Here is a 21882-nt window from a genome sequence, read left to right on the forward strand (position 1 = left end):
GAAACTTTGAATAAACACGATATGACCATTTTTTTGTAACCCAGTGTTATTATTATATTTTTATATCTTATTATTATTAGATATTTTTGTTATTGTTAATATTTTATTAGTATGTATTAGTATTTTTATTATTATTAATTTTTTAATTTTTTTTTTTTTTTTTTTTTTTTTTTTTTTTTTTTTTACAGATAAATAATATAAAATTTCTACTTTTTCTATGACAGAATGTGTTATTTTTTCATTTAAACAAAATAAATTTATTTCTAAAAGAATTTTTGAACATTTCTCACGTATCTGGAATTTAAATTTAAAACTTTTCCCGCCATGAAATTGAAGGCACAGAATCGATTAATCGAATGAAGGAGAGAGTCGTCCTGAACAAACTTCAGAGCTGTTGTGAAAAATGGCGACTTTTGGATAAGTGTGACATTTCCTTGCAAATGTGTCTTAGTTGTTTGTAGTTATTTAATTACTATCAGTAGATTTTAGGAAAATCGGGCTCGTGAACCGAAATGGCAGTGAACACTGACTGTATAAGCAGACGTAATCCCCAGGACGAGTACGAGCTCATCCAAAGAATAGGCAGTGGAACTTACGGAGATGTTTACAAGGTGTTTATCATTATTTCTCACTCTCTTGATAATATAAACAATCTGTCGAGAATTTTTTCACGAAAAAAAATTTACCAAATTTTTGTAGGCCAAGAGGCTGTCGATGAATGATCTTGCGGCTATTAAGGTTATCAAATTGGAGCCAGGTCAGTTTTATAAATTTAATTTCTTTTCATCAATTGTACAGAGTTTTTTTTAATGATACTTTCTACTCAACAAGTTTTATTTATTCCGTTTTTAAGTTTATGTCTCTTTTTTTAATTACCCACAACAAGACTATAAATATTTTAAAGAAGAATTCCATTTGAATGAGATACTAGATCATTATCTGTGTTATTTTTTGGTTTTGTAATTGGCTTCTTGAGATTTAATTTATTGTTGGCTGGTCATCATTTCATTTCCTGGATCGTCATTACAATTGCACTTTTTTACAAATATAATTCATCACATTGAAAACATCCTTAAATGTATGTAAATTTTTTTCTTCTTAAATAATTGACAATGTGAATTTTTATCAGGACGAAATATTTATTATTAAAATTAATAAAATTCGTCAAAATTGTACTTGAAATTGTCTTTAACCTACTTTCAAGATAATGTCAATCAAACGAATTTTTTCACAATTAATCATTTCTTAAGTTCTTTTATTATGCAATAACTTAAAGATAATTTTCAAGTTATATTATTAATAGTTTTATTTTTCTCGGAAAATTATTTCTGAAGTAATAAAGAATAAGTATAATATTTACGAAGGAATTCGAAAAATTAAAGATTGAATAAATGTTTCAGGAGATGATTTTGCGGTTATTCAACAAGAAATATTAATGATGAAGGATTGTAGACATCAAAATATAATAGCATATTATGGAAGTTATCTACGACGAGATAAGCTTTGGATTTGCATGGAATATTGTGGAGGAGGTTCTCTTCAAGATATTTATCACAGTAAGAAAGATAATATTATAGTTGACATTGAAATTTCTCTGAATTGTAATCTTGACACTTTTCTTCTTTAGTTACAGGCCCTCTGTCGGAAATACAAATTGCTTACATGTGTCGTGAAACACTTCTCGGTTTGGCATACTTGCACAATATGGGAAAAATGCATCGTGATATTAAAGGTGCCAATATTTTACTAACCGAAGCTGGTGATGTAAAATTGGCTGATTTCGGTGTCTCAGCACAAATCACAGCAACTATTAACAAAAGAAAAAGTTTTATTGGTACCCCTTATTGGATGGCCCCAGAGGTACTTGTTTTTAATTTACAATTGGGAAAAATTTTTTGATAAAATTATTTGAATACTTTTTTTATAATAACGAATTGTAAACAACTTTATTTATTCAACAGGTTGCCGCTGTTGAAAGAAAAGGTGGTTACAATCAATTATGTGACATTTGGGCTTCTGGAATAACAGCCATAGAACTCGCCGAATTACAACCACCAATGTTTGATCTTCATCCAATGCGGGCTCTTTTTCTTATGTCGAAATCTGGTTTTAAACCTCCAACACTTAAAGATCGTGATAAATGGAGTCCAACTTTTCACAATTTTGTTAAAGTAGCTCTCACGAAAAATCCTAAGAAAAGACCTACTGCTGAAAAGTTATTGCAGGTATATTAATTTTAAATCCTACTTTTTAAGTTTACTTGAAAGTAGACCTTATTTACCAAATATTTTATTTTTATTTCCATTTTAGTATTATTTGTGTCAATGGTAAATTTAATAATTTAAATAATTTTTATTTCAGCATGCATTTTTTCAAGGAGAAATGAGTAAACGATTAGCACTAGAGTTACTGCAAAAAGTTTCCAACCCTAGCCACATGTTCACCGATCTAGAAGCAGACGAAGACGGTGCAGTACCTAATGTTCCTCAGCGAATTGCTTCGAGACACACGGCTAGATCTCGACCAAAAAGCCCAATTTCCCAGCTAGACTGTGATGGTGAATATTACTTTTTATTTTTATCGTATCACTGATTTTACTAACATTAATTTTAAATAGGGTCAGGGAATTTTATCAAAATTCTGCATTTTGGTGTTCAGTAAGCATCGAAAATATTTTTGAATATTTCATTCTTCTTGGATTTTCTTTTGTCTTATAAATTTTGTAATCACTGTGAATTTTAATATAAAATCTCAAATTCTTTTTATTTCTGTCAATAATTAAATTTTACAGAATATGAAATTTAATTTATAATATATTTTATTTAATTTAATATATTGTATTAAAAAACCTATATTTCAAATATTTATTTTAAATTAAAATACCAAAAGTAATTTAATTTTATAGTACAATTAGTAAATTTTAAAAATTTTAGTACAATTTTTATAAATAATTGAATTTCAAAACGTTTGAAATTAAATTTTCAGGAAATTTGAATTTAATAATTTTACTTAATAATTCCAAAAACAGTTTAATTTTAGTATAATTGCGTTTACAATAATTTTTATGAATAAATTAATTTCACAATATTTCAAATTAAAGATTTAAAAAAATTGAATTTTACAAAATAACTTTGATTAATTTTTTTATAAATTAGTTGAATTTTTAAATACACATTTAATTGAAAAATTTCCGAATAATTGAAATTTCATAAAATTGAATAGCAAACAATATTTTACAGATATCTGAAATATTTTAAGTGAAGTTTCTTTTGAAATAAATAAAAATAATTTTTCTAGAAAATAATTGAATTTAAATCTTGTAAATAATTTTGCAAAAATTACAGTAGCAATCGATTTATAATCGAATTCAATTCAAGAGGTTTTGAAAATTTTAATTTCTGTGTAGAAATAATAATAATGATTAAATTATTTATAAAAAAAATATGTTGATGTTTCGAATAATTCTACAATTCAGGATATTCATAAATAAATGTATCAGAAATAGTTTTTTGTGCAAATAATTATTTTTAGACTCAGACTATTCTTAAGGATGAGGGAAAAAGTCAAAATTCTGACTGGAAATCAGAGAAATCAAAGTCAAAATTTTTCTGGCTTAGTTATAATAGATTTTCAATCAAATTTGCATTTATTGGTGCAGTTACCATATTAAAAAAATTAAAGTTTTAAAAAATATTTCAGTAGATGATTATCGAATTTCATTAGAAATAAATCTTGTATGAAATTTGAATTCTTTTTTTTCGCAGATCAAATAAATTTAGATGGTGAGACTTTACAAAGAGAATCAATACCTTCTTCGGTAGATACAAGTCCTGCGTGGAATATTATGGATATTATGAATAATGTAAAGGTAATTTTTCTATAATTGTAAATATTTATTGATCATTAGACCACAAAATTTTCAAAACAACTTTTTAATTTTTTTTCTTATAGACTGTACACAATTGTGATGTTCATCCCGACTGTGGTATTGGAACTGCATTCGAAGACGTACCGGAAAAGTAAGTACTTTTTAAATAGTTTCGACCCTTATTTTGTTAAAGGTTGCTTGTACATTTTCATTAATGTAGTGATTGCTGCTTTGTATATATAATTTTCAATTAGCGATTTTTTTATATAGATTGGATTGGAATTCATTGATTAGTAATTGTTAGTAATTTTGAATTTTAAATGAATTTGGAAATTGCGAACACTTTATTAATAATATAAATTTAATATTTCAATTGAATATTTCAATTTAATTTTTCAATTTAATATTTATTTACAATATAAATAAATATATTGTCAGGGTGTCTAGCGAACCGGGAAATCGGGAAAAACCGGGAAAAACCCGGGAATTTGATTCGACCTCAAAAAACCGGGAAAAACCCGGGAATTTTCTATTTATAGGGTATTTTTTGAATTATGACATACAAAAAATTAAAAATTTTTTCAAAGCGTAATATAATAACACGGTCACAACTCAAATCGTCAAGGGTAAATTGATAGTATGAAGCAGTAGTAAAAATAATAACTTAAATTTTATTTAAAACTAACTTTAGTACACGTTATATTATAAAAGTTAAAGGATTTGTACTATTATTATTTTTATATAACAATTTATAGGTATATAATACGTAACAAATTTTATAAGAAGAAATTAAGAATCTTCTGTGATATAGGAAAGGCAAAGATTTTACTTTTTAAAACTAAATATGGGGCATTCCATTTCAAAACGATCCTCCTTATAAACAATTGACATTGTAAGGCAATTTTTAAATCATTATTTCTTATATTTACACGGAGAGAAGGGCGTAGTAGATTCTGACATGGCAGTTAAATCTACTAAACAGAATCGTTAGGTTTGGACTGACGGTACAGACAGTGCCATCTACTGCACTGTTTAGTAAGATAGTAAGATACACTGAGCAAACAGTATATTCTACTAAACAGAGAGGTGTCGTAGTGTATTATACTAAACATACAGTTGGCGCCACTAACCGTTGCACTAAATGATTTACTAAACGCGTTCTGTCACATTTACTGCAACTCTTCTCTCCGTGTATTGAAGCCAAACTTTATTTACTATTAGTGGTTTTAAAACAAAAATTTCTCAACTTTATAATGGTAGAAAATTTTTTTTTAAATAATAGAATTTATGAAAAAAATTAAGTTTGAAAGATAACCTTTTTGAATATCTCAAAACACGTCGCATCCGATTTTTTTAAAACTTATGTCAAAATAAAGCTTAAATATTCTAGTTTAATTCTATGTAAACATTATAATGAGCAATTCAATGTTTGAGAAATTAATTAAATTTTACAAGTATTTCAAAGGGTATAATGTATGTACCGAGCGGAATTTTTTTTTCAAATTTTTCCACACTTCAACCTCTAACATCTTTGTAAAATTTAACAAATTTCTTAAATTCCCCTGAATTGACAATTATATTATAAAGTTGAGAAATTTTTATAAGGGAAATTTTGATATTCTATGTCAAGTTTTTAGAAATTATTGTATAACTTTAATCATTGTAATTTAATAAAACAACATTTAATTACGTAAATAATGTTATTGATAAACATTTAATTAATTATGTTTTTAAATCCTTTGTGAATATCCGGGAAAATTATTCAAGAACCCGGGAAAAAACCGGGAAAAACCCGGGAATTTTAAATTGACGAATCGCTAGACACCCTGATTGTAAATATATTATAAATACATTTATAAATATTTCAATTTTTAAAATTAAAAATTGAATTTGTCGTCAAAGCAGCAATTTGGGTCATTTTCATAAATGCAGAAATTATTCGTCACATTTTGATTTAAGTCTATAAATTAATTTTTTTTTTTTTTGGTGAATTGTGCATTTTCTTTTTGCTTTTTTCTGCATCGATTGCAAAATTGAAATAATAAAACAACAACAATGATCTTTTGGAAAATAGTTTGCATCTAAGTATAGTATTTGGTATTTTTTTTTAATTTTTCCATCCGGGAACGCTTCAATATATAAAAGGACTTTGTACTAAGGTTGAAAATACAATGATTTACTTCTTCATTAGTAATCGCGGCAGAGACTGTAGAATCTTCCGTCGAAGCAAAACTGGTACCGAGATATTTCATATGAGCCTCAGGTAATATCGATAATATCTCGTTTGGTGTGAAATATTTTTTGACAAATTCAAAATGTTAACGTGACGAGAAAATTTCCTAACTAAATTTTTACACTAATTAAAAATGCCGGTTATATTTTGTTTTCTCTTTTTGAGAATAATTTAACATTTTTTTCACTAAAATTTTCAAGTGTTTATTAATAGGGTAGGAAAAATATTTGGTTACGAATTGAATATATTAAGGCTCGGTTTGTAAAAGAGGGAATTTTTTTTTTGAAAATGAAACGTCGAATCATTACTTCCAATTATATAATAATATAAGCATGGTAGCTTTTTAAATATTAAATTTAGCATGTTGAGCATGAATGAGATCATGATCTATAAGTAGCGTAAGTAGTACCGTAAGTACTTTAATTAATTTCGATTATTAAATTTTATAATTTCATAATTTTTATTTTTAAAGACTGAATATTCTGAATATTCCTTTTTTTTAATTCTTTCAATCTTTGAGATTAATAAAATTAAAAAATATTCTTTACTTAAAATGAAATGTTCTTTAAACAGTTATTTTCAGTTTCTTTGAAAATCTTAAGTGCAAATCTGATAACTTATTTTAAACTAATTATCATTTACCGTAACTTTTTAATTTCGGAAGCTTCCGTAGAATTAATTTTTTTCTAATCAGTTTGTAATTTTATTAATTTCTCCCTACAGGAGTCTTTTGCAGTACATTGATGAGGAGTTATTGCTAAGGTATTGGCAGGTAACCTTTTCCCTTGCACCTTGCGCTTATGCTTTCTAATGCCGAATGCGTTTTATATTTAGCTTGAAATATTACTAAATTATTTTCTACGCGAATGGCTTTTTGGATGGATTTTTTAAACCGTGTTTTTTTCTACAAAGTACTTCGATTAATTCTATTTAACAAGTGTTTTTAACTTAAATTTAACTCTCTCTAACATTATTAATAGTTCGGAAATTCTTTGTTTAATTTTTCTTGATTCAAATTTATTAACAAAAATATGACATGATTATTGGAATTTAGTTGTTTTGTAAACATTCGTTTTTGTGTTAAAATTTAATTAGCTTAAAAAGTTAGCTTTTTATTTTAAAAAATGCTTTTTGCTTCAGCTCTAAGCTTATTCCCACGCTATTGATACTGATTTTAAAATTAAAAATATAAATAATTGCGTAATATTCACAAAAACTAAACTTCATGTGTCATAAAATCTATATAAAGATATTCTTCTTAAATTTATTTTCTATAAATGGTTGAAAGAAATTTAATTTTTCAAATGAAAAATCTGTCCTTTTTTCTGGAAGAAATGTGGAGGGCTTTTCTTTACGTATCAATTTTCTGTTTAATATCTAAAAACTGAATCCAAATCGGTAACTAATTGTTTTTTCATTAACTATGTAATTAATAATAATAATTTACTAGCAGTAAATGACAATTTTTAAACAACACAAATTTTCAATAGTTGAATATTTGTAAATGTGTTTGTTTAATTGTTTTCAATGGTTGGAAAATTGGTCGAAAACTTCCAATTTTTATTTGTTTATAAATTTAACGTCAATCTTGCCATTTTTGGATTCAAATTTCAGATTATTTTCATTATTCATCAATTCTTAAAATTTAAATGTTAGCTGAATGATAATTATTTTTGAAAATTAATTTCTATTTAATAATCGAACCGCCGGCTAACTATAAATTTTAATTTTTAAGAAAATTAAAAATTTATAATAAAAAAATTGAAATTTTTAGTTAGCCATTGGCTAACGAAAATAATGGTGTTTTACACGTGAGTTTTTTTAGTCGCCTGCGGTTAAATTTTGTAAAAATTGTTATTAATTCGAGAGCATATTTTTTTAAGAATTAATTATTATTTCTCCATGAGTAGATTAATTGTAAAGATTAATGTAATTCCGAAATTTATCCATGTAATATCGGTTTCATGTGTGCAGGGGAAACGCAATGTCGATGGCTGGTGGCCATTGCGACCAGCTATACTCCCTGCAGTAAGTAAAAATGTCGAAACCTCCAAAAGAATTTTAAAATGACCTAATTATTTAATGCAACACTTTTCTATTCTTTATGAAACTTTATTCTTCTTTTATTACTCAGTACAAATTTCTTTTGATTTTCTTTTGTCTATTTTACATCACTTTTTATTTCTATAATCCAAAAAATGCATTTTTTTCTGTAACTATACATTTGTGAATTATAATCATATATTTTACACATGAATCGCATTATGTAAATAATTTTTTTAATGGCTTTTAAGGAATTTTAACTAATTAACATAGTTCAGCTTTTTTTGACATAAACACGAATTATTTTTTTGAACATTTTTCATTATTATTCATTTTTTCGCAAGCTATTGTCCAATTGTGATTTGTGATTAACAAATTTAAAATCTGCTTTATATTGTCTAATGTATTTTATTTTTTTAATTTTATCTATTGACAAAAAAAAGGATTTTCTTTTTAATTTTTGTTTTGAAATCTGAAAGTCTTTATTGGTTGAATTGGAAACTGTGGCTGGAAAAATTTATTTTGTACGAAAAACAAATAAACGAATAGAAAATATAAAGGGATAGAATAAAGCAGATCTTTGTTAATTTAAAGAAGAATGAATTTATGTGCAGAAAAAGTAATTTCTTTTTTAATATTTCAGAGCTACATTGCCGCTTGGTGAGTCATCAAATGATTGCGAGGTACATCGTGGCTTTTACGGTAACATACCTGGTAAGCAAAAGATTTTTATTATTTAACATCACGTGTGAGTGAATGGTAAAATATTAAGTAAAGAGAAAAGTAGATATCACACAAATTGTGTACATGTTTCTTAAAAAATGAATTCATAAAAATTTTTTGGCTCTAATAATTTTTACGAAAATTTGCTTCTGTTATATTGTTCAATTTTATTTTGTTTTTTATTACTAAAATTAAACTCTTTAAAAATAATTGAATTCTTGCGAAGAATTTTCTTGGAATTTTTTTAAATAATCGAATTTCCGTAAAAATTGCATTATTTATGAAAAAATAATTGAATTCCAGCAAAGAATTATAGTTATGAAAATACTTGAATTTTTGCGAAGAGTTCTCTCAAAACTTTGAAAAACAATTGAATTTCCAAGTACTTCCGAATAAGGGGGACCATAAAAAACCATAAAATTGTGGTTTTTTGCGTATAATTCGGAAAAAACAAAAAATTTTGAAAAACCGTTTAAACAAAAGTTATAGATCTCACCAAAATACACATTTTATGTTCTTATCATTATTTGCTAAAATCCATTATTTTCCGAGAAAAATGTAAAAAACCATAAAATACCATAAAAACGGGTTAAAATATACTTTTGCTCAAAAGAACAGCCAATTTTAACAAAATACAGTTTCTTTACGTATTTTGATACTCTGATCACGAAAATCATACTGACAATTGGTGCAAATTTAATTATTATGGTAAAAACCATAAAAAACCCATAAAATAACCATAAAATTGTGGTTTGTTGCGTATAATTCGTAAAAAACGAAAAATTTTAAAAAACTTTTTAAGCAAAAGTTATAGATCTCATCAAAATACACATTTTATGTTCTTACACGGAAAAAAATTAATCTCTAAACTTGAAATAATATTAATTTGAAGTCCAATGAAATATAAATGTATCTAAATTAAACATTATAGTCACAATTACTGTGATAAGTTGTGTTTGATTCTGTCAAACTTTATACCAGAAAACGCCATAAATTCACATCTCTGATTTAGAGATTTGTTAATTTCACAACTTTTTTTATATGAATTAGGTACATTGTGTTTTAAGTTAATCAGTGACAAAAAAGATTTAAACCATTTTAATTAATTAAGTATTAATTTTATTTTCAAATATCCAAATAAAAGCGAAGGTCTGTGAAGGAAGGTGTGTAAAATTTGTAGGTTACAATTATCGCCCGACAAAATACGGCACTGACTGATTTAAATGACGTGAAATAGGTAAATAAACATTTTTCAACCACTTTTTCTCTAAACACAGACACTTTTTACAAAATAGGCCAACATACAATGGGTAAGAATCTTCTTAATTACCTAAATTCAAAAGATGGTTTAAATTCATGCAGAAATGTCAAGCGTCAAGCGTCAAGCGGTTGTAAAATGTAAAATTGGAAATGATTGGAAAGTAATGTAATGACAGACAACAAGAAGCGGATTACTGCCAGTCGCCAGAAGAGGGCAGAAGCATGCAGAGAGCACAATGGTCCAGCTGTTATATTCTTAGCATTACATCACTTTCCAATTTTACATTTTACAACCGCGTTTCTGCATGAATTTAAACCATCTTTTGAATTTAGGTAATTAAGAAGATTCCTACTCGTTGTATGTTGGCCTATTTTGTAAAAAGTGTCTGTGTTTAGAAAAAAAGTGGTTGAAAAATGTTTATTTACCTATTTCACGTCATTTAAATCAGTCAGTGTCGTATTTTGTCGGGCGATAATTGTAACCTACAAATTTTACAGACCTTCCAACGCCGTTAAAACAAAAAAATGAAATAAAAATATAAAATTCGTATTGTGTTTTAAAAATATCCAACTACTTTTTTATACTTGTCAATGTATAGTTCATACAGGGAAAACAATATAAATATTTTGTGAATAATTCTCACTCTAAATTGTGATAAATTATAAATTCTTATTACATCGAGTTATTACAAAAATAAGAATTATATAAATATACGACTAAAATTTTTAATATTGTTTATTCAAATAATATATTAGATTTGAATTTATTCAAGTAAGTTGATAGTTTAGAACATATGTTCCATATGTCATAAAATTTGAGATTCCTAATATCATTTTTAGGCATAAGAAATACGTGTTCTTCACAATACTAATATTCGGATTAGATATAATACCAAATTTCAGTTTTAGTGATCTGCTTACATCTTACGTCCGATTCCAGTGATAGTTTATGCCTAAATCTCAGATTTAATCTCTAATTTAGAGATTAATTTTTTTCCGTGTATTATTATTTGCTAAAATCTATTATTTTCCGAGAAAAATGTAAGAAAACCATAAAATACCATAAAAACGGGAAATCTAAGACTTCGCCCGCCACAGCTTAAGTAGTCTCGCTCTGTGCATATATAAAGGGAGTCAAATTTACTTCCTAGTTGGTACTAGAAGGTAGACAACCCAGACCAGACCCCCCTACAACGTGTTCCCCCCACGTGTCCTTTTTTTAAGGGCCCAAGGGGGGAACAGTTGGGAGGCGGGCGAAGCCCGCCTCAGGTCGTGTACCCTTGCTCTGTGCATACAGAAAGAGAGTCAAATTTACTTCCTAGTTGGTACTAGTAGGTACACAACCCAGACCCGAGCCCCCTACAACGTGTCCATTTTTTTAGATTTCGTATTCCACCTTTTAGATTCCGTATTCCACTTTTTCAGATTTGATTTTCCACTTTTTCACAGTCCGTATTCTATCTTTCAGGTTCCGCATTTGGTATTCCACTTTTCATTTTATTAATCGGCCTTTTTCAAGGCCACTAAACCGTTGCAATTTGTAACATTTTATCAATCGGCCTTTTTTTGTTAAAATTATTTTTCAAAATTTTGCTTTTTTTACGATTTATACACAAAAACCACAATTTTATGGTTTTTATAATGGTTTTTACCATGAACATTGCATTTGAGAAAATTTTCATTATTATGTTTGTGATCAGCGCATCAAAATACGTAAAGAAACTGTATTTTGTTAAAATTGGCTGTTCTTTTGAGCAAAATTATATTTTAACCCGTTTTTATGGTATTTTATGGTTTTCTGCATTTTTCTCGGAAAATAATGGATTTTAGCAAATAATGATAAGAAAATAAAATGTGTATTTTGGTGAGATCTATAACTTTTGGTTAAAAAGTTTTTCAAAATTTTTTGTTTTTTACGAATTATACGCAAAAAACCACAATTTTATGGTTTTTTTATGGTTTTCACCATAAAGATGAAATTTGCGCCAAATTTCATTATCATTTTCGTAATCAGCGCATCAAAATACCTTGGTATACCAATTTTTATTGAAATCAGAGGTCCCCCTTATTCGGAAGTATATCCCAAAATAATTTTGCAATTAAATTATTTTCGAGAATTTAAATAAATTCTTCGCAAAAATCCAATTATTTTTTAAAAATAATAAAACTAATTGCAACTTTAATTATTTTTAATACAATTTTTAAGTGAATTCTTCTAAATAATTCAATTTTTGATTCCAAAATATTAATAAAATTCAATTATTTAAAATTTCCATACAATTTTTATAAAATTGTTTTGATATACTCATTCGGAAGTACACCCTTATTTTGATTCAATAGGATTATTTTCAATGCAATTTAAATTTAATTATACGAAACAATTCAATTATTTTAAAAAGATTTTTGCGCGAAGATTCCTCTTAAATCTTTGGAAAACAATTGAATTTACAAGAAGAATTTTATAAAAATTGTATAAAAATTGTATAAAAATTGTAAATAATTGAATTTTTACAAGAAGAGTTTTATCAATATTTTGAAAAAAAATTGAATTATTTAGAAGAATCCACTTAAAAAATGTATTAAAAAAATAATTAAAATTGCAAATAGTTTTATTATTTATAAAAAATAAAATTCTTGCGAAGATTTTATTAAAATTCTCGAAAATAATTTAATTGAAAAATTATTTTGATTCAATTAGATTATTTTTAATACAATATTTAAATTTATTTATTCGAAAAAATTCAATTATTTTCAAAAATTTCGATAAAATAATTCTTTATAAGAATTCATTTACTTTCAATATAATTCCAAGTAAATCCCTGGAATTAATTGTAATTTTCTTCGAAATTAATTAAATAATTTTCAAAAATTTTAATAAAATTCTTGAAGATAATTCAAATATTTTCATAGATCAGAAAATTCTTCTCAGGAATTGAAATATTCTTAATAAAATTTCTTGATTGCATTCAATTATTTTTAGAAAAATAAATTTTCTCGAAAAAATTAATTTATTATGCTGTTATTTTGTTTGGATTTATAATTTTGGAAAAATATATTATGGGGAAAAATATATCACACTAGAATTAATTTATTTTCACAAATTTTGAAAAAATTCTTAAATGAACTCAATTTTTTTTAAAACTTACTTATTAAATTATTGTATTGTATTGATACATTTTTACAGTTGTGATTTAATTTTTAAATCAAGTTTATTAGACTACTCGTAACGATTAAAATATAGAGATGTAAGTTAATGTAAACATTCATGTACGTAGATTAAAAAAATTAGTATTTCATGTTTTGTAGATAAATAAATTCGAGATAGCATGAAACAAACTTTAATATTTTCTTTTTTTATTAAAATTTTTCAATTCAAGAGGAGAGAATTTAAATACACATTTTAATTGTTTCAGTAAAGTTCTTTCTGCATGACTCATTATAAGAATTATTTTAATCAAGAAGTCATTCTGCTTTTACATAAAATGCAAATAGAATTCCCATCAAGTCTCAATAATAAAAAAAAATTTTTTTTTTTTTTCAATTAGAGAATTAATAATGAAAGAATTGATAATTGAAGAATTAATTAATAATTGAGGACAAGAATGATTAATATTGTAGTTTAATACGAGTAATTTGAAGCATTAAGGGATGAGGTGCTTTTGTGTTTGATGATATTTGAGAAGCCTTTTTGTATTGACTATATTAAAGTAAGCAGGCACTAGTGTAAAAAGTAGGTTGGGTGCTTACTTGCTTAGGGTCGCAAGCAAGTCCCAGGCGTCACAGCTCTGTGGACGAGTTGTATAACCTGGTGAGCAGTTCCTTGTCGTTAGCAGCAATCAATGGACAACGCCAGCGTTCCCTCTCGGACAGTGGGTCGAGAGAGTCTAAGGGTAGGAGCACGCATCATGAATTCAGAGCATGCTCGCATATTTTTCCCAAAGACGTGCTTCCCTTTCGCTAACATTAACTCTGAATTGTCAACTTCCTTCTGAAAATAACCATTCTCAATCCTCGACTTAAGCTTCATCATTAATTTGACTAAAACATCCGTTCGAGAACTCACATACAGCAACAAGCAGAAATTTCTTTTTAATACCGATTTATTTTCCACTCTTCTCATTTTGCTTTCATTGCTAGAATATCTAGTCTAAAATAATTATAAAATTTAGTCACTATTTTGCTTGTTACTTGAAATTCAGAAGCGGTGGTATTTATCTAGGAATAATACTTTCAACTCCTTAATATTTTCGAAAGTAATTTGCTTCTTTTTAAATAAAATAATTTAAAGTAATAAATAAAATAAAATAATGATTTTCTTAAAAGAGGAATTAATTTTTGTAGGTGATGGCGAAATTCCTGACAATGGAGATGGGGAAAGTATCAGTCCTGATTTATTGTCCGACACTCCGCCAGTTCCTCCTAGACGAAGGGATAGAAAAAGACATACTCCACCTAGACCAATTAGTAATGGACTTCCGCCGACGCCGAAGGTTCACATGGGAGCGTGCTTCTCAAAAGTATTTAATGGTTGTCCATTGAGAATACACTGTACAGCGAGTTGGATACATCCTGATACACGAGATCAACATTTATTAATAGCAGCCGAGGAAGGAATTTATAATTTAAATCTCAATGAACTTCACGATGCAGCGATAGATCAACTCTATCCGAGGAGAACGATTTGGATGTACGTTATTAAGGACGTACTCGTGTCACTCTCAGGTAAATAAAAACAAATAAATCAAATCAATTAAAAGAAATAAATTAAATAAATTAAGTCAAATAAAGTAAATTAATTAAAATTCATTTTTTTTTTATTTAAAGGAAAGACGCCTCAGCTCTATAGACACGATCTTTTAGCAATGCAAAGCAAACAGACTCATAGGTTTTCATTGCATATGAATAAAATACCGGAGAGATTAGTACCAAGAAAATTTGCTCTTACGACAAAAGTCCCGGACACAAAGGGCTGCACAAAATGTTGTGTGGGAAGAAATCCCTACAATGGGTAAGAAGTGAATTTATCATTTATCAGGTTTGCCGCAAGGAATTCAGGGAAAAGTCAGGGATTTTTATTAAAGTAATGGAAAAAATTGAATTTTGGAGAAGCTACAAATGATTGCAGAAACTCAATTATTTTCAGAAGTAATAAAATTCTTCGCTAAAATTCAATTATTTTCAAGAATTTTAATAAAATTCTTGGCAAAATTTCAATTATTTTAAGAAATTTTCCTCAGTTCAATGATTTTCAATATCTACTATTTTAATAAAATTTTTCAAAAGAATTTAATTATTATGTCTTAGCAGACATTAAATTATTTTCATAAATAATAAAAATCCCACAGGAATTCAACTATTTACAAATTTTTTTTATAAATTTCTTCACAATAATTCAATGATTTTCATAAATAATAAAATATTTTACAGAGATTCAATTATTTTCATGAATAATAAAACTCATAATAGAATTTCAATTATTTTTTGAAGTAGACATTTCGATCTATCGAAGGAATAAATATTAACATAGTGGTTTTATGTCATATTTTTTATTGTTATCAATAATTCAAATTTAAGTAATTCAATTATTTTTAATACAATTTTAATAGAATCTTAGAAAAATGTAATTATTCTTAAAAATTTTATTAAAATTGGTCGAAAAAATTCAATTATTTAAAAATTTGTTGATGAAGAAAAAAATTTGTTATGAGAATTTAATTTTGAAAAACATTCAATTACTAACTAAATTATTTATTTTTGTATTTAAATAATTGAATTCTCGTAGAATTTTCTAATAAAAATTGATTTAAATATGAATTTCAATTAAAATTTTAAATAATTGAATTTTGAAAAGATTTAAAATTGAAATCTATGAAAATTTGAATTTTTCATACTTTTAATTGACAATTTAGTAGAATTAATTTTTTTGAAAAAGTTTTATTGAATTTTTAAAAAAAATTATTTCAATGTTTTTTTTCTAAATATTTAGTTAAAGAATTTCCGAATAATCGAAATTTCGTAAAATTGAATTTAAACAAATGGATTTGAAAATTCTCAAGGAACTTTTGCTAAAATTATTAAAAATAATTGATAATTGTTTTCTTTTGAAGAATTTTCTTAAAATTGTTTTAAAAATCCTGTGATGAATTTTATTATTTAGGAACATAATTTAATTCTTGCAACGAATTTTTGTTAAATTTTTTTTAAATAATTGAAATCCTGTGAATACTTTGATTATTTATGAAAATAATTGAATTCTTGCAACGAATTTGGTTCCTTTTTTTAATTGATTGAATTCTTTTGAGAAATTTTATTAAAAATAGTAGATTTTAAAAATATTTAAATTTCAGCGAAGAATTTCATTATTTGTGAAATGTAATTATTGAATTCTTGCAAAAATTTTATTTTAAATTTTGGTAAATAATTGAAATCCTGTGAAGAATTTTATTATTTATGAAAATAATTGAATTCTTATGAAAATTTTATTATTTTATTATTATTATTTGAAATTTTTTGGAAATCCTAATTCCTATGGAATAATAATGATTAAATATTTATTTAAAAAAGAATTTAAGTTTGATGTTTTCGAATAATTTTTCAATTAAAGAAAATTCGTAAATGTAATAGAACATTTTTTTGAGTATATCTAATAATTTTTAGAGTAAATCAGAATATTCTTTAGGGTTAGGGAAAAAGTCAAAATCAGTCAGAGAAAAACAAAATTAATTTTTTGTGGCAACCCTGTTTATGATACTGTTTATACAGTACAGTAAATTAATTTTATTTAATAAATTGAAAATTGAGTTTCTTCTTTTCTTCCCCCAAAAGGTATAAATATCTTTGCGGTGCAATGCCAGCGGGAATATTTTTAATGCAATGGTATGATCCACTAAATAAATTCATGTTACTGAAGCATTTCGAATGTATTTTGCCATCGCCATTGAATGTTTTTGAAATGATTATCACACCAGAAATGGATTATCCCATGGTGTGTGTATCAGTTAAGCAAGAGTATCAACAAAATAAATTGAAACTGGATTTAATTAATATGAATTCTGGCGCAAGCTGGTTTCATAGTGACGAACTCGAGGATGTCGATGGTTCAGGTAATTTTATTATTCTCTTTGTTTTAATGTTCCACATTATTATTTACAATAATATTTACAATAATAATATGAAGCAAAATTAACATTTTATACAATTTTTTCTTTTTTAGCAACGGTGATACCCAGAAGAGAAAATCTTCAAGTGATAAGTGTTACACAATTAGAAAAAGACGCAATTCTTGTTTGTTATGATAGTAAGTTGATAAAAATATTTTTTTTTTCATTTTTCGAAAATATTTTATTTCGTTTATTTTTTCAGATGTAATTAAAGTCGTAACGCTACAAGGTAAATTAAGAAATAGTAAGAAGCAAATGTCGGAACTTCAGTTTAATTTTCAAATTGAGTCTATCAGTAAGTGTTATTAGAATTTAGACTAAAGAAATTTTTTTTACTATTTATTTATTCGTCTAATTATTTGTCTTTTACAGTCTGCTTGCCTGATAGTGTTTTGGCATTTCACAAACATGGAATGCAAGGGAGAAGTTTGAAAAATGGAGAAGTGACGCAGGAAATAAGCGATCCGAGTCGAACTTACAGGCTACTTGGTTCTGACAAGTAATTTTCCATCTTCTTCCCAATTTTTCTTATTAATTGAAATTAAATGAATTAAAAGACAATTATTTTTTTCAGAGTTGTGATGTTGGAGAGCCATTTAGTCCACACGGGCACACTCTCAGAAACTGAAGGAGCTGATTTGTACATACTCGCTGGACACGAAGCCAGTTATTAGTTATACAAGTTATGGAAAACGAGAATTATTCAAATAGATAAAATGATTGAAGCTGCAGATAAATGCAATTAGCTATTATTTGCAAGTAAATGGATTTCGCATTCGAGGTAGACACTTTTTTTCTTTATTTAAATTGCGCTCTTTATTTCACAACGTGGACCGGTAGAAACACGCGATTATTAACTTTTTAATTGCATGAGACACAATATTCGAGCAGACTGTATTAAGTAGACTGTTTAATTATTCAAGTACCAGAATAAGTATTTATTAATTCCATTAAAGGAACATCATAAACACTGGTAGATCACGATGTAGATGACGCAATGATTTTAAAAAGTAGATTTCATGATCATGGAAGAATTTGATATTTTATACACAATAGACTGTAATCAAACGTTTTTTTCATTTATATGTAAAAAATCTGATTATTCGAGAATCTGTTTTTAAAACTAGTTAAGGAATATTTGCCACATTTTTTATAGTTAGCTTCATATGGAAATCAATTTTTAATTCATTTGTGAAATAATCATAAATAGACGAAGCGAATAGGAGTCGAGACACGCTGAATTTTCATGATCATTAAGAGGTCTTATTTGTGATTAAAAATTTATAACTTGTTTACTTAATTTGACGCAATGGTATTTAAATTTGTCAAAACAGAAACAACAAGTTTTTTTAAGTGCAGTGATATGTAACTTACTGTGTTATGTTCTTTGTTAAAAATAATTTTGATATTCATGTTTATTATCTACGTCAATGTTTTTAATTACTGAAAAAATTCACGACAAACGAAATTCGATTGAATATCGTTTTCTTAAATTTAATTATTGTTGAGCGATGTCGATTCGTGTAAAGTATTTTGAACCAAAGTTTATTCTTGAAAAATTCTAAATTTCTAATATTAAGATAAAGTATAATACTGTAGCTTTCTTGTAAATAAGAAAAAAAAGTATTACAATTTAAATTATAGAACAAATTTTTGTTTCCTAGTTGCTGAAAAAAGTACCACATCGGTATATAGTTAAAAAAACATTCCTTTTTAAAATTGCCTTCTATTGTACACGAGTGTTGGAGAAACAAGAAACAGTATATAAATTTTATGTGTAAAAATTGTGTATATTAAAGCTTTAAAAGATTTTACTTTAAACTGCGACTACATTTTAAACATTAAAAACAATCATAAAATTTCATTAGTAAAAAATTAAATCTAAGTGAAATTATTTAGAAAACGAGTATTGAAACTCATTTTCACCAAGTAAACACCAAACTAATCAATCAAATTTGTAAAAAATTTAGAATTTAAAACGTCTTCCTCTCTTGTTCTTTAAAAATTTTATTCTTCATTCAGAATAAAATACATACAATAGAATTTAATCTCTTTTCTCAGTCTTTTTCGCGAGAATTACAAAAAAAGCTTTCGCTTGAAAACAAAAATATATATCGCTGTCAATTATTAATTCATTTTAGAGATAATTTGATTTTTTATTAATTCTCAATGCTTTCTCCAGTGATTCCACACATAGCTTATATTTTTTAATCAAAATAATATCAGAGATTTGTTACCGGGCAGAAGAGGATTTTTTCTTCTATTTAAATCGATAGTTCAAAATCCAAATTATTATATGACAATACACAGATAAATAAATAAATATATTTTTATTTTTATTCGTAAAACAATTAACTTGGAACAAGAATTATACCATTACAATAATTGTGGTGTATCCACAAGTATTAGGCACTGAAGAAAAAATTTATATGATTCAAATAAACAATTAATTGAACATTTTTTTAAGGATATCAAATTTAGACAAAAAATGCATCAAAACGTTGCTTCGCAACACTTTTGATTCGTTTTTTGTCTCAACACAGAAAAACTGTGTGTCTATTATCAAATAAATATTAAGTTGAATCAAATGGATTTCAATTAAATCAAATGAATTTTAATTAAATCAAATAAGTTGTATTTGCAACAATATTTTTAGTATTTGAAGCAAATACCATTTAAGTGACTTATGGAAAAATTATTTGACACAAATAAATATTTATTTGAAGTGTTGGTTTTTTGAATGAAATAAATTTTCTTTTCAGTTGGCATTGGCAAAAATCATCAAGTGACAATGCCGAAAATCAGAGATAGATCTCTTCCATTTCTAATGTCAATAATAAAAATAGAAAAAAAAGACTCGAGAAGTAAAGAAACGTTCAAGTCACACGAATAAAATTATATCCACGATAAATTTATGAAACACGGTAAAAAAAAAGTTATTCTTAGAGGATCGCAATAAAAGTAATTATTCAATAAAATCTGTTTTGTTAAAAATAAATATTTTTGGTTAAAAAAAACCTTTTAGTACGTAAAAAACTTTTTAATCGCAATGTTAATTTATCATTTAGGCTTTTTTATGAAAAAATAGTTTCTTGTATTCGTTAACAGAAACAAATTAATTTATATTGCTTCTCTATCAACTTTTTAAGCATAAAACTGATGAATTTATCTTTCACAATTTTCTTGTTGATTAGCGAAATTCTACGAAGAGTTGATTCAACTTGACGTCTATTTTCAGCATTAGGTGATGGGTGAGATCTATCTTCTTTATCTGAATCACTTTCCATTTTAAAAAGAGGAAAGACAAAAAAATTTACAAAGACTTAAATCTAAAAACTTACACTACTATTTACAAAAACTATTTACAAATTTTAAAAAAGAAAAAAAATTGTGCGAAAATCTCTCTCGGTAGAAATTTTTGTTTCAATAGAATTTATTTTTATAAACTTGGTTCAAAAAAAATTTAATTTTTCTTAAATAGATGAACAATTTTTCTAGAATATAAAATAGTAGTTTTTAGATAATCGAAACAATTATTTTAAAAGTAACGTTGTTTACTTAAATTTGGAATTAGAATAAAAATATTTTTTTTTTAATTTTGATTTGAGAACAATATGATAATATTGTAACGGTAAACAATTTTATGATTTCATTGATCGAGACTAAAAAGTTCTGACTTAATTTTAAAAGGAGCAAAAAAAAATTTTAATTTTAATTTTACGAAATGGCATAACTAAGTGATGATGAAAATGATTTTTAATATGTTTTTAATATTATTTCCAAGAAACTTTAAAACTATCTTTTACAGTTAAAAAATTATTATGACTAATTTTAATGTCTCGAGTAGTGATTTCATAAATCTAACTTTAATCACTATAAGAAAGCAATTAAAAAAAATTTGTAAATCGAAATATTTTCGTAGAAAAAGTTATTATCTGAGCAGGATAACCATAATTTCTTTTTATGAGAATTTGGAACTAATTATTGAACCGTTTTTTAATTAGTTGATCCAAATTTTAATTTATTCAAATATTTACAAGTTTTATTGGAAAATTTTTTCTCTCTGAAAATCACTTATTCTTTTTAAAGATTAAATTATCATTTATTGTAAAATAATTCACTTAACTGAAAAATCCGAATTCTCTGTTTTAATATTTTAATAGAACGTATTAAATAGAAATTTTCGTTAGTGGTCTAGTACAATATTTGGATTTATCCTGCTAACGAATTTAAAAGAATGAAACAATATTTTGGAAGGTGAAAAGCCAGAAACAGAAAGAGAGAATATATATATATATATATACACATATAGATCTATATTTAATATTGCTTCTTGAAAATTGTTCATGTTGAAATTTTACATATAAATGTAAGACGAGGTAAAAATGAAAATTTTCTTCAATCAATAAAAAAAACCCGATAATCGAAGCACTAGTGGAAAGTAGTCTTGACAGATGGTCAAGCATTTTAGAAAAAACAAGTTTAAGAATCATATATATTTACGTTTAAGAGTTTCTAATTGCGTTTTGGTGTCTCTCGCAGGATATTTTATATATGAAAAAAAACATTAAAACCGTAAAAATACGAGCAAAAGC

At 25.8% G+C, this 21882-nt stretch overlaps 1 protein-coding gene across 11 annotated transcripts; it reads left to right on the forward strand.

The window, feature by feature from the left end:
• The first annotated feature begins 368 nt into the window (after nt 1-368).
• On the forward strand, nt 369-20656 carry LOC122511213 (mitogen-activated protein kinase kinase kinase kinase 5). 11 transcript variants are annotated; one of them, XM_043626331.1, is made up of 19 exons: nt 369-611; nt 700-757; nt 1401-1556; nt 1628-1860; nt 1962-2225; nt 2362-2557; nt 3765-3868; nt 3952-4019; nt 6825-6863; nt 8076-8129; nt 8788-8858; nt 13883-14017; nt 14469-14849; nt 14952-15135; nt 16953-17230; nt 17341-17424; nt 17490-17582; nt 17660-17786; nt 17862-20656. In XM_043626331.1, the coding sequence occupies exons 1-19, from the start codon at nt 513-515 to the stop codon at nt 17959-17961; spliced, it is 2724 nt and encodes a 907-aa protein (XP_043482266.1). In that variant the 5' UTR covers nt 369-512; the 3' UTR covers nt 17962-20656. The 11 variants fall into 11 exon arrangements, with proteins under 11 accessions (XP_043482266.1, XP_043482268.1, XP_043482271.1 ...); XM_043626333.1 differs by having other exon boundaries at nt 3765-3862; XM_043626336.1 differs by lacking the exon at nt 8076-8129.
• Nucleotides 20657-21882: the final 1226 nt, after the last annotated feature.

The sequence above is a fragment of the Leptopilina heterotoma genome, unplaced genomic scaffold (assembly GCF_015476425.1).
Source record: "Leptopilina heterotoma isolate Lh14 unplaced genomic scaffold, ASM1547642v1 Lhet_81, whole genome shotgun sequence".
Taxonomy (NCBI): domain Eukaryota; kingdom Metazoa; phylum Arthropoda; class Insecta; order Hymenoptera; family Figitidae; genus Leptopilina; species Leptopilina heterotoma.